General features: G+C 43.8%; 1 protein-coding gene across 1 annotated transcript in view; it reads left to right on the forward strand.

Moving 5' to 3' along the window:
- Positions 1-4409, forward strand: part of LOC124623069 (vegetative cell wall protein gp1-like) — a 186584-nt gene extending 182175 nt beyond the window's left edge. Inside the window, exon 3 of the mRNA XM_047148862.1 lies at positions 3726-4409. Within this exon, the coding sequence (XP_047004818.1) occupies positions 3726-4409 (684 nt within the window). The remainder of the gene's footprint in view (positions 1-3725) is intronic.
- Positions 4410-18584: the final 14175 nt, after the last annotated feature.

The raw sequence follows: 18584 nt of genomic DNA on the forward strand, positions 1-18584 counted from the left end.
CTCCGCATATGTCCATGCTAACTACCTCTGTGTAAACATTATTAGAAACTGTAAGAGACCTGCTCATCACCGATAGTATCTAAAAGACGTCATTAAAGAGTGCAGAACTTCAAATTTTTTAATATTAAAAAGAAGCTTCTGACTGTTGATTTTAGTTACTTAGTTAGTTACGTGTTCCACTGATCAATCTCACGATAACTGATACGATTTGGAACGTGTCAAGTGCACACACACCCGAAATGCAGACATAAGGATAAGTCCTGATCCAACAAAACTGCGCAACTACCAAGGCTTATCCCATACAAAGTAGGACTAGTCTGCGTGACAATGGCGACTAAGGTTTTTATGGATAGTCTTCCGCATATGGCGTTCTGTATCCCTTGATAACTAGAACGTCACTGGATAGCTCAAAGCCAAGATGACTGTAGAGGGATGCTTGTACAGAAGGCTGCTGCATGCCCAAGTCTAGCAGATAACTCCAGGTAACAGCGAACTGGCAACGTTTACTCAGTAGATGAAGAGACGATCCAACAAGAAACAAAATTCTACTCCATCAAAAGACACCGAAGCAGAATATATCACATCAAGAAACAATTTCCCTATTCGGTCTTAGGAATGACAAGGTATTGTAATTTTACAAGCGGAGTAAGGTGATGAAAAAGTAATAAAATACACCCTTCCACATAACGTCAAAATGTCTGAGGTGCTGAGGGATCAGTTGCTTCAACTGATGCATCTTAGCTGGTAGAGAAATGGAAGCATCAAATTAAGCACAAGGGCAAGTCAAAAAGCAAAGGTATTTTTTAAAAAGCAACTTTTTATCTGGGAAACAATTTCGCAAGAAATATTTGTTCCATACATAACTTTCCTTAGCTTGAACATACTTGGTCCATCTCTGGAGAAACTTCACAATTATGTCCTGGAACAAGTTTTGTGGCGTCGTGCATATTAACGGGTGTATTGTCTCCGCAACCTCGTCAGCCGATGCATGTAGTTACTCCTTCTTCGGACCAAAATAACATGGAGCTGGAGCAGCACAGTACGATTTGTGCTCTGCATCTCGAAAGCAAGATTTTGGACGCTCTGGATTGTTTTCCCAACTGTATGAACGCAGGCATTAGCATGAAGCAAATTCACTCTTCCTGAAAGCTCCCTTCTCCTCTTCACAGTGATTTTGGGTTTCACACCTAGCAGTATCGCACAGCAGCTGTCACTAATCGCTGTTAGATCTTTATGAGTGAATACATTAGCAGCGAACCTTTCATATTCCTAATTACTGTCATAGTCAACTTTCCTGCAGGAGCTCGGCTTTTGAACTTTTTGCTTGTAGGCGAAGATATCGGTTTCCACAACATATTCTGCCGCTTACACTGTGGTTCATAGTGTTGGGCCCATACCTCATCAGTGGTTACTATGAAACTGAGAAAGTCTTCTGAATCCTCTTCAGTTTGCTTGTCAGTTAATGTGGTAACCAGCGGACACTAACTTTGTGACAGATTCATTGACTATTACAAATGCTGAAACGTTTCTAATGTTCAACTCATGCACAATGTCAGTTTTGGCATGGCGATCATAACGAATCATTCTCTCAGACTTCTCGATTTTCCTGTCAGTTTTGGAAGTGGATGGCCTATCCGAACGCTCTTTGTAGAAGATAGATACGCTACCGCTGTTGAAGTGATTTATCCTCTCATATTTTTTTTAGATGGCTATCACCAAACTGTAAGTGCGTTCATTAAACATTCACTGACTTTGTAGTCCATTTAGAGTACAGAAAACGAATCATTTCTCCCTTTTCTTCCTTGGTGCTCACGGAAACACACATAATAAAATGCTCAGAAATGAACTACAGATAGAGCTGTCACTGAAGTATCAAAGCTAACGCACAAGAGTAACAGTTGAGTTAAGGCATACCATTGTTGAATCAGTGCTGTCAACCTTCTTATTCGGTGCGTATGTCTTACAACAGTTATAGACAGGACCCTCTCCACTTTCGTCTGTCCTGCGCTACTTCCATAAGCACTGCAAACTTCATCGTTTTGATAAAGTACTCTTGCATCCCGCGTCTTCGTCCTCTCTCATTTTTCCATGCATCTTGTCCTTAGTGACTCATGATAGACGTTCTGTTACTCGATTTGACTTTTAGAATTTTTTCCATAACATTTCAGAACCATTCAAGCATTTTTCCTTGTCCTTTTTGACTATCCACAACCACTTCACCTTTTGAAAAGAACTTTTATCATACATACTCTATTTCTTCTTTACCGTACATTTTTAATTTCCTTTTTATGACACCAAATTTCCTGTGTATGACAGTCTCCCTATCATATGGGATAATGACGAGCTGAGACTGCATGGTAACCAGAGAACGTGGATAATCGAAAACACATTGTTTTAGCGGAAAGTGCTATCTACTGTACTTATAAGTACAAAAAATAGTACGTATCACTTTTGAGAGCTCACTGAATTACTTGGGTGTTGCTTACTGCAAGCTCTACAAGATTACACTTAAAACGCACTGTATTTCGTTTGCTTTCATGTCACTTTCGATAAACTGTCGTCCAATTTTATCTCTTCGTGTTCTTCATTCACCTTTTCCCCAACGACCGTTGGCATTTTTCCAGATAATCAGTATATCGATACGGTAAAAAATAATTTTTCCTTCATATTCCAGTAACAGGTCGGTATATTTCAGTGGCTCCGTGTGCGTGACTGCAGATTCATTGACGAAATAAACATCTCTCATCCTCTACCGAGAAATCTAGCAGATTATTTATGTATAAGACAAACACCCAATATCGTCTTCCGGCGGTAAAACATGAGTCAGTTGAATAACAGTGTCTTCTAAACAAAAATGTTCGTTACAATCAAAACAGTAGACTTCGGGTTTGCTTTTATTTATTTATTTTAAGCCAGCGAACTACTCTCGCATAGTACGCATCCTAATAATGAGAAGATTTGTTGCAGTTGAAATGTTTTACCTGTTCCAAAGCTATTTCTTTCAATGACATTTCGACAGAGATTTCATGTTTTACTTGTTGCTAAGTTGTTCCATCCACTGATATTTTGACAGTACCTTAATGTGTAGACTGAAGGAGGAGGTGGAAGAAAGTGAAGGAACTGCTGCATCGGGACTTTATGTGGAAACAGCGGCGACGAGTGAAAATGTTGTGCCTGAGTGGGACTCGAACCACCCATCTCCTGTTCACTAGACAGTTGCGTTAACGACTACGCCACCCAGACACAGCGTTAATTGCAAATGTTGGCAGATTTCTCGACCAACTCACATACCCACCTAACGCATAGTTTACTCTTTTGTACATGTCCGCAAGAACATACACCTCGCACTCATATAGATCCCTACTGTTTGGTGATTCAAATCACTTTCCTCTTTCCTGAATTGATACTTGTCGCATAGTCCTTTCCCAGGTTCACAAACATTTTCGTTCCTCCTTTGTTTGGGTCAACACTGCTTCACCACATGCATACTTCACAGTTTTTTTTTTTTTATTTTCTCTCCTCCTACTATTACGGACATTGTTTTTAATGCTTTGTCTATTGGTTTCCCAACATAAATATTGAATTCGTTGTCAATGCACGGAGCATACAAAGACCTGTTGGTCACTGAGTAGCCGTCGCACGCTTGCAGCAGTAGCAGGAGTAGGCTGCGTTACCTTGGCAACAGGACGCCGTTCTTGCGCCGCACGGCGTAGTGTCGGCGGTAGGGGAAGGGCGTGCACGTGTACGACGGCCGGCGCAGCACGCGCTCCGCCCCCGACGCGGAGGCAGAGCTCCCGCCGCCCCCGGGCTCGCTGCTGGCGCTCTCACTGCCACCCCCGCCGCCTCCGGAGCGATGGCGCCGCGCGGGACGCGACGCCGCCGACGCCGCGCCGTGGCGGCACGCCATCCACGGTGGCACCGACGCCGACGCGGCGGCGTCCTCCGAGTCGTCGTCGGACGGGGGCGGGCCAACGCCGACGCCGCCTCCCCCGCCACCGTCGGAAGCTCCCGCGCGAGCCACGGCTGCCCGTCACGCCGCGCCGTCGGTCCGCCGCACTCGCGCACACGACACACAAAGCACACGGCACACGCGACGCCGCCTCCCACCTCCCGCCGCCGCGGCCGCTGCAGGCCTACTGAACGGCGCGGCGCACAGCTGCTGCCGCGCCTCGCCGGGCCCCACTAGACGCTCCGCAGCTTACGTAACGGCCCCATTGAACGCTGGCGCACACGCCACGGAGCTACTCCCTACCCCGCACTGTACACACTTCCGCTACTCGCTACGGCGTGCTTACGTCACTGACAGCGGCGCGCGGCTGCACCGACACATACGGAACGCTCCGATCACTCACTGTAGAACTTCAAACACTACCGACAACAACGGACAGAAGGAAACATCCGGTTCTTGACACGTTGTCTCCAAGCGCGTCCTCTCGCTCTTGGTCTCGGTACGCAGCACGTATATTCCAGAGACACCTGTCAGTGAAGAAGCATAATATTTTAAACTCATAAACAAAATAGAAATTGTAAGCCCAAAACATAACACAGACGTCCGCTCCAGTTTATTCGTCTCCTGCTTCACTAAGTGAGTCGATTTCCGTGAACTTACAAAGTCTCTGGTGTCACGAAAAGCATTCAGTTACACCGTTTTCTTTAGTGAACGGAATTTGTGTACCAACTGACGCTCAGAGCAATCTTCTGTTCGGTTCTATTAAACTAATGTGTCGGTCCACATCCATTCATGCATCTCGAGCATACTTTTGAATTACAGAGTAGTTTACTTGTAAGAGTTTTTACACATAATACATACACGCTGATGTGACAAAAAAGGGGGATAAGTACAAACATCGTGTCGGACCACCTTTTGCCGGCGTAGTGGAGTACTCAAAGTGGCATGGACTCAAAAAGTCGTTGGAAGTCCCTTGCAGAAATATTGAGCCATGCTGCCTTTACAGCCGTTCATAACGACGAAAGTGTTGCTGGTGCACGATTTTGTGCAAGAAATGATCTCTTGATTATGTATCACAGGTGTTCAATGGGATTTATGCTGGGCTCAGTAGCGACATAATTCTCTCAAATTGTGCAGAATGTTCGTCAAATCAATTGCGAACAACTATGGCCCGGTGATATGGTGAACTGACATCCATGAAAGTTCCATCGTTTTTTGTGTACATGAAGTCCATGAATGCCTCCAAATAGTCTCCAACTAGTCGAACATAACTATTTCCAGTCAGTAGTCGGTTCATTAGGACCAGAGGGCCCAGCCCATTCCATGTAAACACAGCCCCCACCATTATAAAACGACCACCAGTTTGCACAGTGCCTTGTAGGCAACTTCAGTCCATGGCTTCGTGGGGTCTGCACCACAGTCTAACCCTGCCATCAGTTCTTACTAACTGAGATCTGGATTCATCTGACCAGGCCGAGGTTTTCCAATCGTCTAGGGTTGAACCGATATAGTCAAGAGCCCAGGAGGGGAGCTGTAGGCGATGCCGTGCTGCCAGCAAAGGCACCCATGTCGGTCGTCTGCTGCCATAACCCGTTATCGCAAAATCTCGCCGCATTGTCCAACGGATACGTTCGACGGAGGTCCCATATTGATTTCTACGGCTGCTTGTTTGTTAGCACTCACAACTCTATGCAAACGCCGCTGCTCTCAATCGTTAAGTGAAGGCCTTCGACCACTGCGTTGTCCGTGGAGAAATTTGGTATTCTGGGCACACACTTGATGCTGTGGGTCTGGGAATATTGAATTCCCTAACGTTTTCGAAATGGAATGTCCCATGCGTCAAAGTCCAGCTACCACTCCCCGTTCAAAGTCTGTTAATTGCCATTGGACACCTTTTTACATGAATCACTTGAGTTCAAATGACAGTTCCACCCTCCCCCCCCCCCCCCTAATGTACTGCCCTTTTATACCTTGTGTACGCGATCTACGGCCGTCTGTACATGAGCACATCGCTATACCATGACTTTTGTGACAGTATATGTTCATCTTCCTAGTATATAAAGGAAACATTCCAGATTTTGCAGAACAAGTGCAGCTGTTGCAAACGCATTAGTGTAGGCTGTTTCAGCTCGAGTACCCATTAATGTACAGGATGATGCCCACAGCCTCAGGTGGGCAGGTATGGACAAAGAGCAAAGGCAATAGCAGCCAGACAGCCTGGCCAGAGTCTGCGCTACCGTACTGTCCTCACTGAGAGCCCACTGGCAGAGGCAGCCATCTAGCTACCACGAGCACAGAATGCGTGCAGTGGGGTTACCTGTTCAGTAGCCTACACTAGATGCATCTGCCAGAGAGGAAGCTGAGTGGTTAGGGGCACTCTTGCCCCATGTAGCGGCTTTGGAAGACACTTCGTTAGTGTAGAATGTTGCCGGCCGGAGTGGCCGAGCGATTCTAGGCGCTACAGTCTGGAGCTGCGCAACCGCTACGGTCGCAGGTTCGAATCCTGCCTCGGGCATGGATGTGTGTGATGTCCTTAGGTTAGTTAAGTTTAAGTAGTTCTAAGTTCTAGGGGACTGATGACCACAGATGTTAAGTCCCATAGTGCTCAGAGCCATTTTGCTATGTAGTCGCTGTGTTGCCTGTTTTGCAGACACATGAAGAGCCTAGCCGAGTGTAGACAGCTGTGTGCTTCAACACTGCCCCTTCCACTGCAATTTGTCAGTGACAAAGTTATTTTATTCGAACTAGTTTGGCCATACGCTTCTGTATGGCAGTTTACTGAAGATAAGGGAATCCCCCTCCTCCTCCACCAGTTCCATTCCGCGATCTATACTGGTCGTGTGGTGCTGGCTACAACCAATGTCTGGCATGCTCGCTCCACTAGTCAGGACAACAACAGTCCGCCTGATGATCACAGCATTGGTCATGCTACCAATATTTCGAAACACAGCGATTATCTGTTGCAGCTAGCAGTGCAGTAACCTTCATCACTTCATGAGACGAGCACGCAACCGCGGCAGGCTCAGTAGCTTCAAGATTTTCAACACGCAACACTATCAGCAAACGGAGTTTCAGCAGATCAGAGTCCACCAATAGTGGCTGCAGCAACAACAGCTCCAGGAGACCAACATGAGCTATTGCATCCGCAACTCGACTTTTCAGAGTTTCAGAAAATGGAGCAGTGAAAGTCACTACAGCAGCATAAGTAATGACATCACGAGTCCACTAAACAGGCAAACGCACTTAATTACGTCAATGTAGAGCAGCAACAAGGACAAGACCTTGTCCTAGGTCGTTGACTATTGAGAAAGATCTGACAGTAGTTTTAGTATTGGAAAAACCAAATCACATCTATATTTGATCAATAAGAGCTAACAGATGAATGAAATATCGGCTTGTAATTTACACGAGAGCTACTCCGGTGGATCCAATGCCACTATTGAGGTGTCAGCATGTGGTGGAGGTGTCATGCAGAAATTTTTAGAAATTTTTCTAACTACACTTCGCCGCCAGACACTTAAGCCAGACAATTAAGCTGAAACTGGACATAGTGAAACTTTCTCAACAGGCACAGGAGACAGGCATGTACGATTTGACTGATGTGTTTGCTGCACTCTGAAAGGGCTGTCGTGGTTAATGGCTGACTGACAGCTGAGAGCCACACCAGTCCCGAATGCCTGAGGCTCTTGAGTGAAGGCTTCTGGGCCTTCCCCTTTACAAACAAGCAGTCTTGTTATTGAGCTGCAGCTGTCTCAACATCACAGGAATGCAGAGAAATAGCTGAAGTAATTCTTAATGATTTGGCCACAAAAAATCTGGCATGTAAACCGGTAGGGAACCAGCAGCCAACATTGGAAAGCGCCGCAACAGGAGCCAGTGTGAGAACGATCTGGGAAATACGGGAAATATATACAACGTGAAATCCGGAACCGAGAAGGACAGAGTGAGGGAAAATTTACAAGACTGCCGAGAAGGGGCAGCCTCATGGTCAATGAGTCCTGTTTAAATCAGCTGGGATGCAGTGGGGAACGATTATGTCAGTCAGAGCTTGGAGTCACATGGATCAGTCATTATTTTCGAGGAGTCAGATGGATTGATTAGTTGGACATTCGGAGTTCACACAGTGAGACTCGGATTCCGAGATGACTACAAGTTCATTCTGAGGTAACTCGAGAGTTGCACAGCAGAACGTTTCAGAAGATTCATAAGCACCGTTCTAAATGATTCGCACGTTTTTTCGCATAAAGTACTTTGAATAGAATGAGATTTTCACTCTGCAGCGGAGTGTGCGCTGATGTGAAACTTCCTGGCAGATTAAAACTGTGTGCCCGACCGAGACTCGAACTCGGGACCTTTGCCTTTCGCGGGCAAGTGCTCTACCGTCTGAGCTACCGAAGCACGACTCACGCCCGTAGCTCAGATGGTAGAGCACTTGCCCGCGAAAGGCAAAGGTCCCGAGTTCGAGTCTCGGTCGGGCACACAGTTTTAATCTGCCAGGAAGTTTCATACTTAGAATAGTTCTGCATCTGAATGCATCTTCGTCAACTAACCTCAGCAGGAGAAACAACATCAGCTACCCATGTGTGCACGCAACACTGACAACATCACGTGATGAGACAAAACAGCATAATCCTCCTCATCCCCTCCTTACATTCTCAATTACTGAGTCATGTCCACACCCAGCCAAACAGGCACTAAGTTTACATTTATGTTGCTGATTTGTGAATGACAGTAATAATAAATATAAATGTTGCCTTGCTTTATTATGAATCATAAATTTTGTCATATTTTGGCACACAGCATGGGTTCATGTCATACCAATTCTTGAATTTTTATTGCAGTAAATAGGCCCATGTAAGGAGCCAATGATGCGACTCATGAAACTCTAGGTCATGTTTCGTTAGAGTACTTAATGCCAGTTTCTCAGCAAACTGATGGTACAAAACGACTAACATAGCAAACAGTAATCATTAAATTCAGAATTTGTACAACAGTATTGGGGCAAAGAGAGTATGATCACACTGTGTATTGTTACCATATGTATTCAATATGGCAGCGATGACATCATTCAAGATAGCTGTCTTTGGCGGGAAGATAGGTCAATTGGGCTACCTCCACTAACCTAACCCCCTCCTCACCCCCATAAAAATGGCGGGAAGTTCAAATTCCAACAGGATAATACATCACACCACAGTTATCTGTATTAACCTAAGAAAGTTGCAGGAACATAGGTCAGTTGGCTTACCTCCGCTAACCTAAGTCATCCTACCGCCATCTCATCCTAGCCTCTGGCATCAAGTTTGAATTTTGGCAGTAAAGAAAAATCACTTGTGCTATCTATAGTAACCTAAGAAAATGGTGGGAAAGAGAGGACATTTGGGCCACCTCCACTAACCCAAGTCACCTGACTGCCACATCGTCCTAGGGATTGGTGGGAAAATGATTCAGTCTGTGTTGGAGAGAGAAAGGTGTGTACTTTGCTTATTTTCGAACAATTTATTTAGGGATGGATTTTGAAAGATGGTGTATCTTTCACACTGATACAGAATACATGCTCTGATGTGCCACACAGCCTACTGACCTACAAACCACTGGTAAATAATCCAATACATTTATGTCCAGAGACCAAACAACTCATAAATTGTCAAAATAATAATCCATCTAAAAGACTCTGCAAACATGTTTGCTAATCATCAGCTGTCGAAATCATGCACTAGTCTTTATTTAAACAATTTGAGGCACTACCACCATCCAGTATGTTCGCCACGAGGTCCAGAGACCAACTTACCTACTTCACAGTCCACCACCAGACAGCACTGTCATCCAGCCCATGACGTAATCCAAAATGGCGGCTATGACGTCAGCTGATGACGCAAGTGCTGTTATCCAAGATGGCGGCAACAGTGTGTCCACCATGATGTATGGACATAGTACATAGTACTGCCACCAGAGAGAGCTGTCATCCATTGTGTGACATAATCCAAGATGACTGTATGGATTGGGAAATGACATAGCCTGTGCTGGGCTGTTGGAGAGAGAAAGGAGTGTACTTCATTTATTTTGGAAGAATTTATTTAGGGACCGATTTGAGATAGTATATTTATCACAGTGTTACAAAAACACACGCTCTGACATGCTTGGGGAAAGGATGACAGTGCCGTCTGGTTCTGACAGTGCATACAAGGTCAGCTGGACTCTGGATCTTGTTGTGAACACACTGGATGGTAGTGCCTCAAATTGTTTAAATAAAGACTAGTGCATGATTTCGACAGTTGACAATTAATAAGCATGTTTGTAGAGTCTTTTATATGGATTATTATTTCGACAGTTTACAAGTTGTTTGGCTCTCTGGACATAAATGTACTGCATTATTTACTAGTGGTTTGCAGGTCTGTAGGCTGTGTGGCTTGTCAGAGTGTGTGTTCTGTAACACTGTGATAAATATACTATCTTTCAAAATCCATCCCTAAATAAATTGTTCGAAAATAAATAGATAACACTCCTTTCTCTCTCCAGCAGTCCAGCACAGACTGCGTCATTTTCCCGCCAATTCCTAGGAAGGAGTGGAGGTCGGGTGGCTTAGGTTAGTGGAGGTAGTCCTAATGCCATTTCTTTCACGCCATTTTCTTAGGTCAGTAGAGACAGCCCAAGTGATCTTTCTTTACTGCCAAAATTCAAACATCACGCCAGTTCCTAGGATGTGTGGGCGGTGGCATGACTTAGGTTAGTAGAGGTACCCCAAGTGCCCTATCTTCCTGCAAGTTTCTTAGGTTAGTAGAGATAGCCTGATTGACCTATCTTCCTTCCAAAATTCAGACTTCCCACCAGTCCCTAGGAAGAGTTGGCGGTCAGATGACTTAGGCTTGTGGACATAGACCAAATTTCATAGGTTAGTAGAGATAACTGTGGTGTGATGCCTTATCCTATTGGAATTTGTACTTCTTGCTATTTTTCTGTGGGAGGGGAGGGTGTTAGGTTGGTGGAGGTAGCCCAATTGACCTGTCTTCCCGCCAAAAATCAGTCATCTTGAATGACGTCATCGGAGCCATCTTGGATGACCTTATGAGGTGTTGCCAAGTCTACCCACCGCCATCTTGGATGACGTCATCTCCTCCACCTTGGATACTTCTGGCAACAATGCAGAGTGCGCTCATATCTCCTTGCCCCAATACTTACAGCAACCGGTGGATAGTAATCTGTTCACTGCAGATCTAGCTTTCAATCACTGTGCGGCTTTCTTCAGTGTGGTAAGAACAAAGTCAGTCATGAATTGCAATAGTGACATGGACAGTCGAGTGTGACGCCCCTTTCCTTAAATTTAAGGGTTTTTATGAAGTTTCTTTGGTTTCTTAGTTAGTATAAGTAATAACAGTTTTTATTCAAGTACATTAACTAAGATTATGTAAGAGCAAGAAGAAACTAAATCATAGAGTCATAATACAAACTACGTCATAACTTGACGAGAATCTTTTTTGCAGTTGATGCGTAAGTGAGGAAGCAATGTAGACTCTTGCTTTAAAATTTGCATTGCATTCCTTTGTTGGTTTGATTCTGATTCTGTTGATGTTCATTGCTGAATTAATGTAAGTATACGCTGAAAATATGATCTGAAAGCAAAATGTTATTCAAAGTCGTGTGTACTATTTATGCAATCCCTGTCAGTACTTCATTTCAAAAATGTTGTGAGACTAGTGGCATAAGTTAAAGAAGACGTTTTTGTAGAAGAATTTTGAGTCGGTTTCACCGACATTTTACCATACTATATATCTGCAAAACCAATCTGCAGTTTTCATACTATATATCTGTAAAACCAATCTGCAGTTTTCGACATTACGTTACAGAAGCTCGATGATTTTCCTGATAGGCGGCACGGTCAAATATTTTCAGTGATCTGATTTAAATCTCACAAGCCGAAATCACAGTGAACTTTGGTTTGGAATGGACTTATTTTATTGAAGACATTTATATATTTCAATGTTTTATGTCGTTAGCATTTCATATGAAAAAGAATTTCTTGATAAAAATTTATGAGCCAAAGATATAGCAGGATTGCAGTCCAGATTCATGTCAGATGTCATTGTTATAGCTAAATAAAAGTAATCACAACCTCCCACCACGTAAAATATGTAATGGTAAAATTTATAAATAATTTGTTTTCATTTAGGTATCGTAGGGGCTATTTGTATGAGCAAGCGATAATGATGACCTACATCTTACTGCTCTGATGACAGCCACGTAGTGTTTGAAATCTAGATCTGCAATAAACAGATTATTAGCGACATATTACTGCACATCTTCTCAACTTAACTGAACACCGCCGTTTCTTGTGGAATCCAACCTGATAATTGTTATTCAGCATGCGATGAGGCCCTATATATCGATTACAATGAGAGCAAACACCGCTGTTGGAAAAATATATCCCATCGCAGTTGGTAGGCTGTGGTACAAGGGGCAATCAAATGAAAACACTACAGATGGAAAAATAAGTAATTTTTATTGCTTCAAAAGTAATCAACGTAACTGTTAATACACTTATCCCACTGTCATATAAGATGGTCAATGCCTTCGTGGAACATGTGTGCTGTTGCCAACGAAACCATGATTGTATCCAGGCGGGCACCACTTCGTCTGAAGCAAGTCGACGACCACAAATGTCTTCCTCTAGAGCTCCAAAAATATTGAAATCGCATAGGAAGGGATCGCAGCTGTATGTGGACAGACCCGCATGCTGCCTAGGTTGTTTCGACTACGGTGCAGAAGTTTCGCTGGGAAGCCCTTACACATCCCCCCATAGTCTCGATCTCTCCGCATGGATACCCATTTTTGAAGACCTGTCAAAGACATTCATGGCCGTTGATTTGCTCCAGGAGACGAGGTGCATGCTGGGCACAGCCATGGTTCGACGGCATCGACCTTCTTGTCTCACAGTGGGATGTATTAACAGTTTTGGAGATTACTTTTGAAATAAAAAAAGTTTACTTACATTTTCTATCTGTCCCGTTTTCATTTGGCTGCCTCTTATACACAGAAGAGCCAAAGAAACTGGTACACCCGCCTAGTGTCGTGTAGAGCCCCCGCGAGCACGCAGATGTGCCTCAACTCCACGTTGCATCGCCTCGAGTAATGTTTGAAGTAGTGTTAGAGGGAACTGATGGCATGAATCGTACAGGACCGTCCATAAATCAGTAAGAGTACGAGGGGTGGAGATCTCTTCTGAACGTTGCAAGGCATCCCACATATGCTCAATAATATTCATGTCTGGGAACTTTGGTAGCCAGCGGAAGTGTTTAAACTCAGAAGAGTGTTCCTGGAATCACTCTTTAGTAATTCCGAACGTTTGGGGTTCTGTAGTGTCCTGCTGCAATTGTCCAAGTCCGTCGGAATGCACAATGGACATGAATAGATGCAAGTGATCAGACAGGATGCATATGTACATGTTGCCTGTCAGAGTCGTATGTAGACGTATCAGGGCTCTAATATCACTCCAACTGCACACACTCCACACCATTACAGAGCCACCACAATCCTGAACAGTTCCCTGCTGACATGCAGTGTCCATGGATTCATGAGGTGGTCTCCATACCCGTACACGTCCATCCGCTCGACAGAACTTGAAACGAGACTCGTCCGACCAGACAATATGTTTCCAGTCATCAACAGTCCAATGTCGGACCCAAGCGAGGTGTAAAGCTTTGTGCCGTGCAGTCGTCAATGGTACACGTGCGTGCCTTCGACTCCGGAAGCCCATATCGATGATGTTTTGTTGAATTGTTCGCACGCTGACTCCTGACGATACTGGAGCAATTTGCGGAAGGGTTACACCTCTTCAGTGGTCGTTGGTATCGTTCTTGCAGGATATTTTTCCGGCCGCAGCGATGTCGGAGATCTGATGTTCTACCAGATTCCAGATATTTACAGTACACTCGTGAAATGGTCGTAAGGGAAAATCCTCACTTCACCGCTGCCTTGGAGATGCTGTGTACCATCGCTCGTGCACCGAATGTAACATCACGTTCAAACTAACTTAAAACTTGTTAACTTACCATTGTAGCAGAGCAGTAACCGATCTAACAACTGCTCCAGACACTTGTTTTATACAGGCATTGCCGACCTCAATGCCGTCTTCCGCCTGTTTAAGTATCTCTGTATTTGAATACGCATGCCTATACCAGTTTCTTTGGCGCTTCACTGTATTAGGCGAATGATGTGGGTAAAATTAAAATAATAGAAATCAGTTAAGAGGGAACATAATTACCGTTGAGGTGAATTTTTCCAGGGCTGTCGGTAGACTTATTAGATCGCTGCTGAGAAGAGGAGAGAATTTGGGGTGCTACATTTTGACTAACGTCATACAGTACCATGGGAAAGTCCTGCGCCTTGATACAGATGTTTTGACTGGTTTACAGTCTGTCTCTTCCATTAATGACTGAATGTTTCTTGAAGAAACACATTTCCAAAACAGCCTACTCCATTGCATTCCGATGTGACAGCTGCAACTCCACAGCCAAGCAACTAATTTTTGCCTAAACTTCAACACACAGCAATAGTCAACGGTGGGTCCCCCTCGCCTGAAGCGCTCTGCGTAGCTGAGTGGGAATTCAACGAGTATGTCGCGTCTAAACACACATTGGTGAGCGTAATGCTAAGAATCCACACCTTCCCTAAAAACCAATGCAGATATATTAAGTACCTCCACATTCGACTGACGAAATTATCAGAGTACGACAGGCTCCGATGCTGCGTTTTGTGCTTCCTCACGCGGAAAAATGTACAACCGTGCACGCAAAAATTTTCTTCCACACGATTCAAACGCCATGTGATGATTTTCCACAGTGTTTCAACTAATGGACGGCCCATTCTTCACCAAGGAATTGATGCAAATTTCGACCTCCATGATTTTGTAATAATGACTTGTTGCTTGCGGTGCAATTATTTTAGAAATAACTATGGACTAGATTTTAAAAACGAATTTGCAGTGCTTGTAGGAAACGGCCAGCCTGCAGTGGATTTCGTACTAAAGACGGTTTTTACAAGTTATTTCATTCAGTTCAAGATTATATTCTGTGCCACGCGTAACGATTTATTTCATTCTGACATACTGTATGTAACAGCAGTTTACTGAATATCGATAAAATACATGTAACTCCGTTTTCAGGTGGTTTTTATTCTGGAATGTAGACAGTTGTTGAGGTCACAAAGAATATCATATGAATATTTGAATTTCTCCAGCATTCCACAGACAAAATTCCTTATATACGCAGCGTCCAGATGTCTTAATTCATGTAGTTCGGGCTGGGTTCAGCACGAACAATTCTAGGAAAATAAGGACTAGGAACTGACTAGAAAAGTAGTTGCGAAACCACAGCGAAAATAATGGGTCAGATGAGGAATCTCTTTGCGGGGTACTGCCATTCTTTCCAATCAGGAAAGAGTGTACTAATGTGGGGCCAGGGCAACTGATTTTCTTTTCTTCTCCTTTTGAACGGTTAAACATTTTTGTCTAATAGTGATGGATGGCAGTAGGTAATGGAATCTTTAGAAATTAAGTAAACGCTATTCATCGTTAAGTAACTTTTAAGTGGGGCTCGATATTTGGTGGAAAAGGCGTAACCGCATGTAAGTGATGCAAGTTAATTTTAGTGTCAGTTTCGAATTGAGGTGCACCACATAAACAAAGGTTAGCACATTTCCTTTACATAACATTTTGTGCGTTGAATAGCGTAAATGTAAATATTACGCAAGCAGTAGCAAGTAATGAGCAGTTACTTAGTACAACTACAGAAAATAAGTTTGCCCTAAAACATTTGGTTTCCTATCGGCTTTTTAGGAAGCAAAAGCCCTTTCTGAAGTTGCTGATTTCCTGTAAGTTACTTTACCTTCGTTTTAGCCCGTGTAAGAATACACAATATGTAACAGTTTACCGATAGTTTGCTATTAACGTAGAACACATAATTAATTTCTAAATTTTATGTGTATTTTATGATTTATAGCCTCATATGGAAGTGAAATATGGACGATAAACAGCTCATGCAAGAAGAGAACGTAAGCTATTGAAACATGATGTTACAGAAGAATTCTGAAGATTAGATAGGTAAACCGAACAACTAATGAAGAGATACTGAAATGAATCGCAGGAAAAACAGTTTTTTTTTTATTTTTTTAAGAACAATGTGACTAAAGGAAACGGGAAGGTCGATAAGAAATAGCCTGAGGCATCCACGAATAGGAGATGAGGTAATGAAGAAAAGTGTGGGGAGTAGAAACTATGGGGGAGAGCAATTACTTACATGCCTTAAGTAGATTCAAATGAATGTATGTTACAGACATTATTCGGAGTTGAGGAGACTAGCGAAGGTAGACTGGCGTGTAGAGTTTAATCTACTGAGCACGGTGAGTGAGGAAATACGGTTTCTCATTACAGTGACTTTGCTGTACACTAGAGTTGTGACGAGAGAGCACCTCGTTGTTTGCCTGTCGGTGAGACGACGTGAGCAGCAAGCGTACGTACCACACTACCACACGGCTAACTGTTGGGCAGACAACCTCTCACCAGAATGGACGCCTCGCCTTTACCGCCAGCCTTCACCGGTCCCTGCCAGCAAGAACTGAACTGCAAGTAGGTCGTCAGATTCGGAATCATTACTGTACACGCGTCATGATACGTCTGAGCGCAGACGCGAGAGATATCTTCCAGATGCTGCCTTATACAGCACATGGACATCCGCTGTTTTCAAACATCACATCAGAGGAAGTACTGGAGCTGCTATAACTGCCGCTGGCTTCTGAAGCTTCTATTTGGCAGTGCTTTATCCATTTTGAGAAAAATAATTGTCTCCTCTTTTCGAGGAAATAGACATCCTTGAAAATAATAATATCTTGTATTTTTTTTTCAGTGAATTTATAAACGGCCTGTCCAAAAAAGTTAAGCTCACAGAAGACATGGTCGGATACCATTGTAACTTTGTACACGTACATTATCGGAGAGTACATAAATGATCAGAGTTGCATTACTCTGTAACAGATAATTCGGCCACCTGACTGCATTACTGTTGTTCGTGTTTAGTGTTGTTACCGGGCCTGATGTGGCACATACGTATCGTGAACAGCGTCAGATGCTGAGTGATCACTGAGAAGGAGACAGCCATGCCAAGTTCTCGTATGAGATGGCGTTATCAGCGCCTGACGAAGTTTGGAAAGACCTCATTCTGGGTCTCCATTTTCAGGCAGGTCTAATCGTGCGATATTAAGATTTTTGGGGTGTTCAGATGTGACCGTGGTCCGATATGAGAACACGAGTGCAGACAGACTCATTGTCTCCACAGGTGGAGATCGCCATGTTGTGCACGGAATACAGCCGCACCTGCCATCCAAGAATGGACTCCGTGCAAAATTCTGTGTCATCAAGCACCACTGACGGCAGACTAAAAGCAACTGGACTAGGGAATTACCGTCCCAGTTGTAGGCTGTCATTAACGCCACAACACAAACTGTTGCGTCTGGAGTGGTGCCGTGAAAGGAAGGCATAGACAACTGGTGAATCGCGTCGCAGTCTGTTCACCGATCAATCGTGGTTCTGCACCACCCCATATGAGCATCGTCAAGAGCATGACGACGACTTGGGAAGCGGTCCCATTCTCAAATTATTATTATTATTATCATTATTATTATTATTATTATTATTTTGTGACTAGGGCCTCAAGTCAGGTAGACCGTTCGCCGGGTGTTAGTCTTTCGATTTGACGCCACTTCGGCGACTTGCGCGTCGATGGGGATGAAATGATTACGATTAAGACAACACAAAACCCAGTCCCTGAGCGGAGAAAATCTCCCACCCAGACGGGAATCAAACCTAGGCCTTGTTGTAGTTGTTGCTGTCTTCAGTCCTGAGACTGGTTTGATGCAGATCTCCATGCTACTCTGTCCTGTGCAAGCTGCTTCATCTCCCAGTACGTACTGCAGCCTACATCCATTTGAATCTGCTTAGTGCATTCATCTTTTGCTCTCCCTCTACGATTTTTACCCTCAACGCTGCCTTCCAATACTAAATTGGTGATCCCTTGATGTCTCAGAACATGTCCGGCCAACCGATCCCTTCTTCTAGACAAGTTGTGCCACGAACTCCTCTTCTCCACAATTCTATTCAATACCTCACCATTAGTTATGTGATCTACCCATCAAATCATCAACATTCTTCTGTAGCACCACATTTCGAAAGCTTCTATTCCCTTCTTGTCCAAACTATTTATCATCCATGTTTCACTTCCATACATGGCTACACTCCATACAAATACTTTCAGAAACAACTTCCTGACACTTAAATCTATATTCGATGTTAATAAATTTCTCTTCTTCAGAAACGCTTTCCTTGCCATTGCCAGTCTACATTTTATATCCTCTCTACTTCGACCATCATCAGTTACTTTGCTCCCCAAATAGCAAAACTCCTTTACTACTTTAAGTGTCTCATTTCCTAATCTAATTCCCTCAGCATCACCCGACTTAATTCGACAACATTCCATTATCCTCGTTTTGCTTTTGTTGGTGTTTATCTTATATCCTCCTTTCAAGACTGTCCATTCCGTTCAACTGCTCTTCCAAGTCTTTTGCTGTATCTGACAGAATTACAATGTCATTG

Source organism: Schistocerca americana, chromosome 7 (genome assembly GCF_021461395.2).
Source record: "Schistocerca americana isolate TAMUIC-IGC-003095 chromosome 7, iqSchAmer2.1, whole genome shotgun sequence".
In the NCBI taxonomy this organism is placed as follows: Eukaryota; Metazoa; Arthropoda; class Insecta; order Orthoptera; family Acrididae; genus Schistocerca; species Schistocerca americana.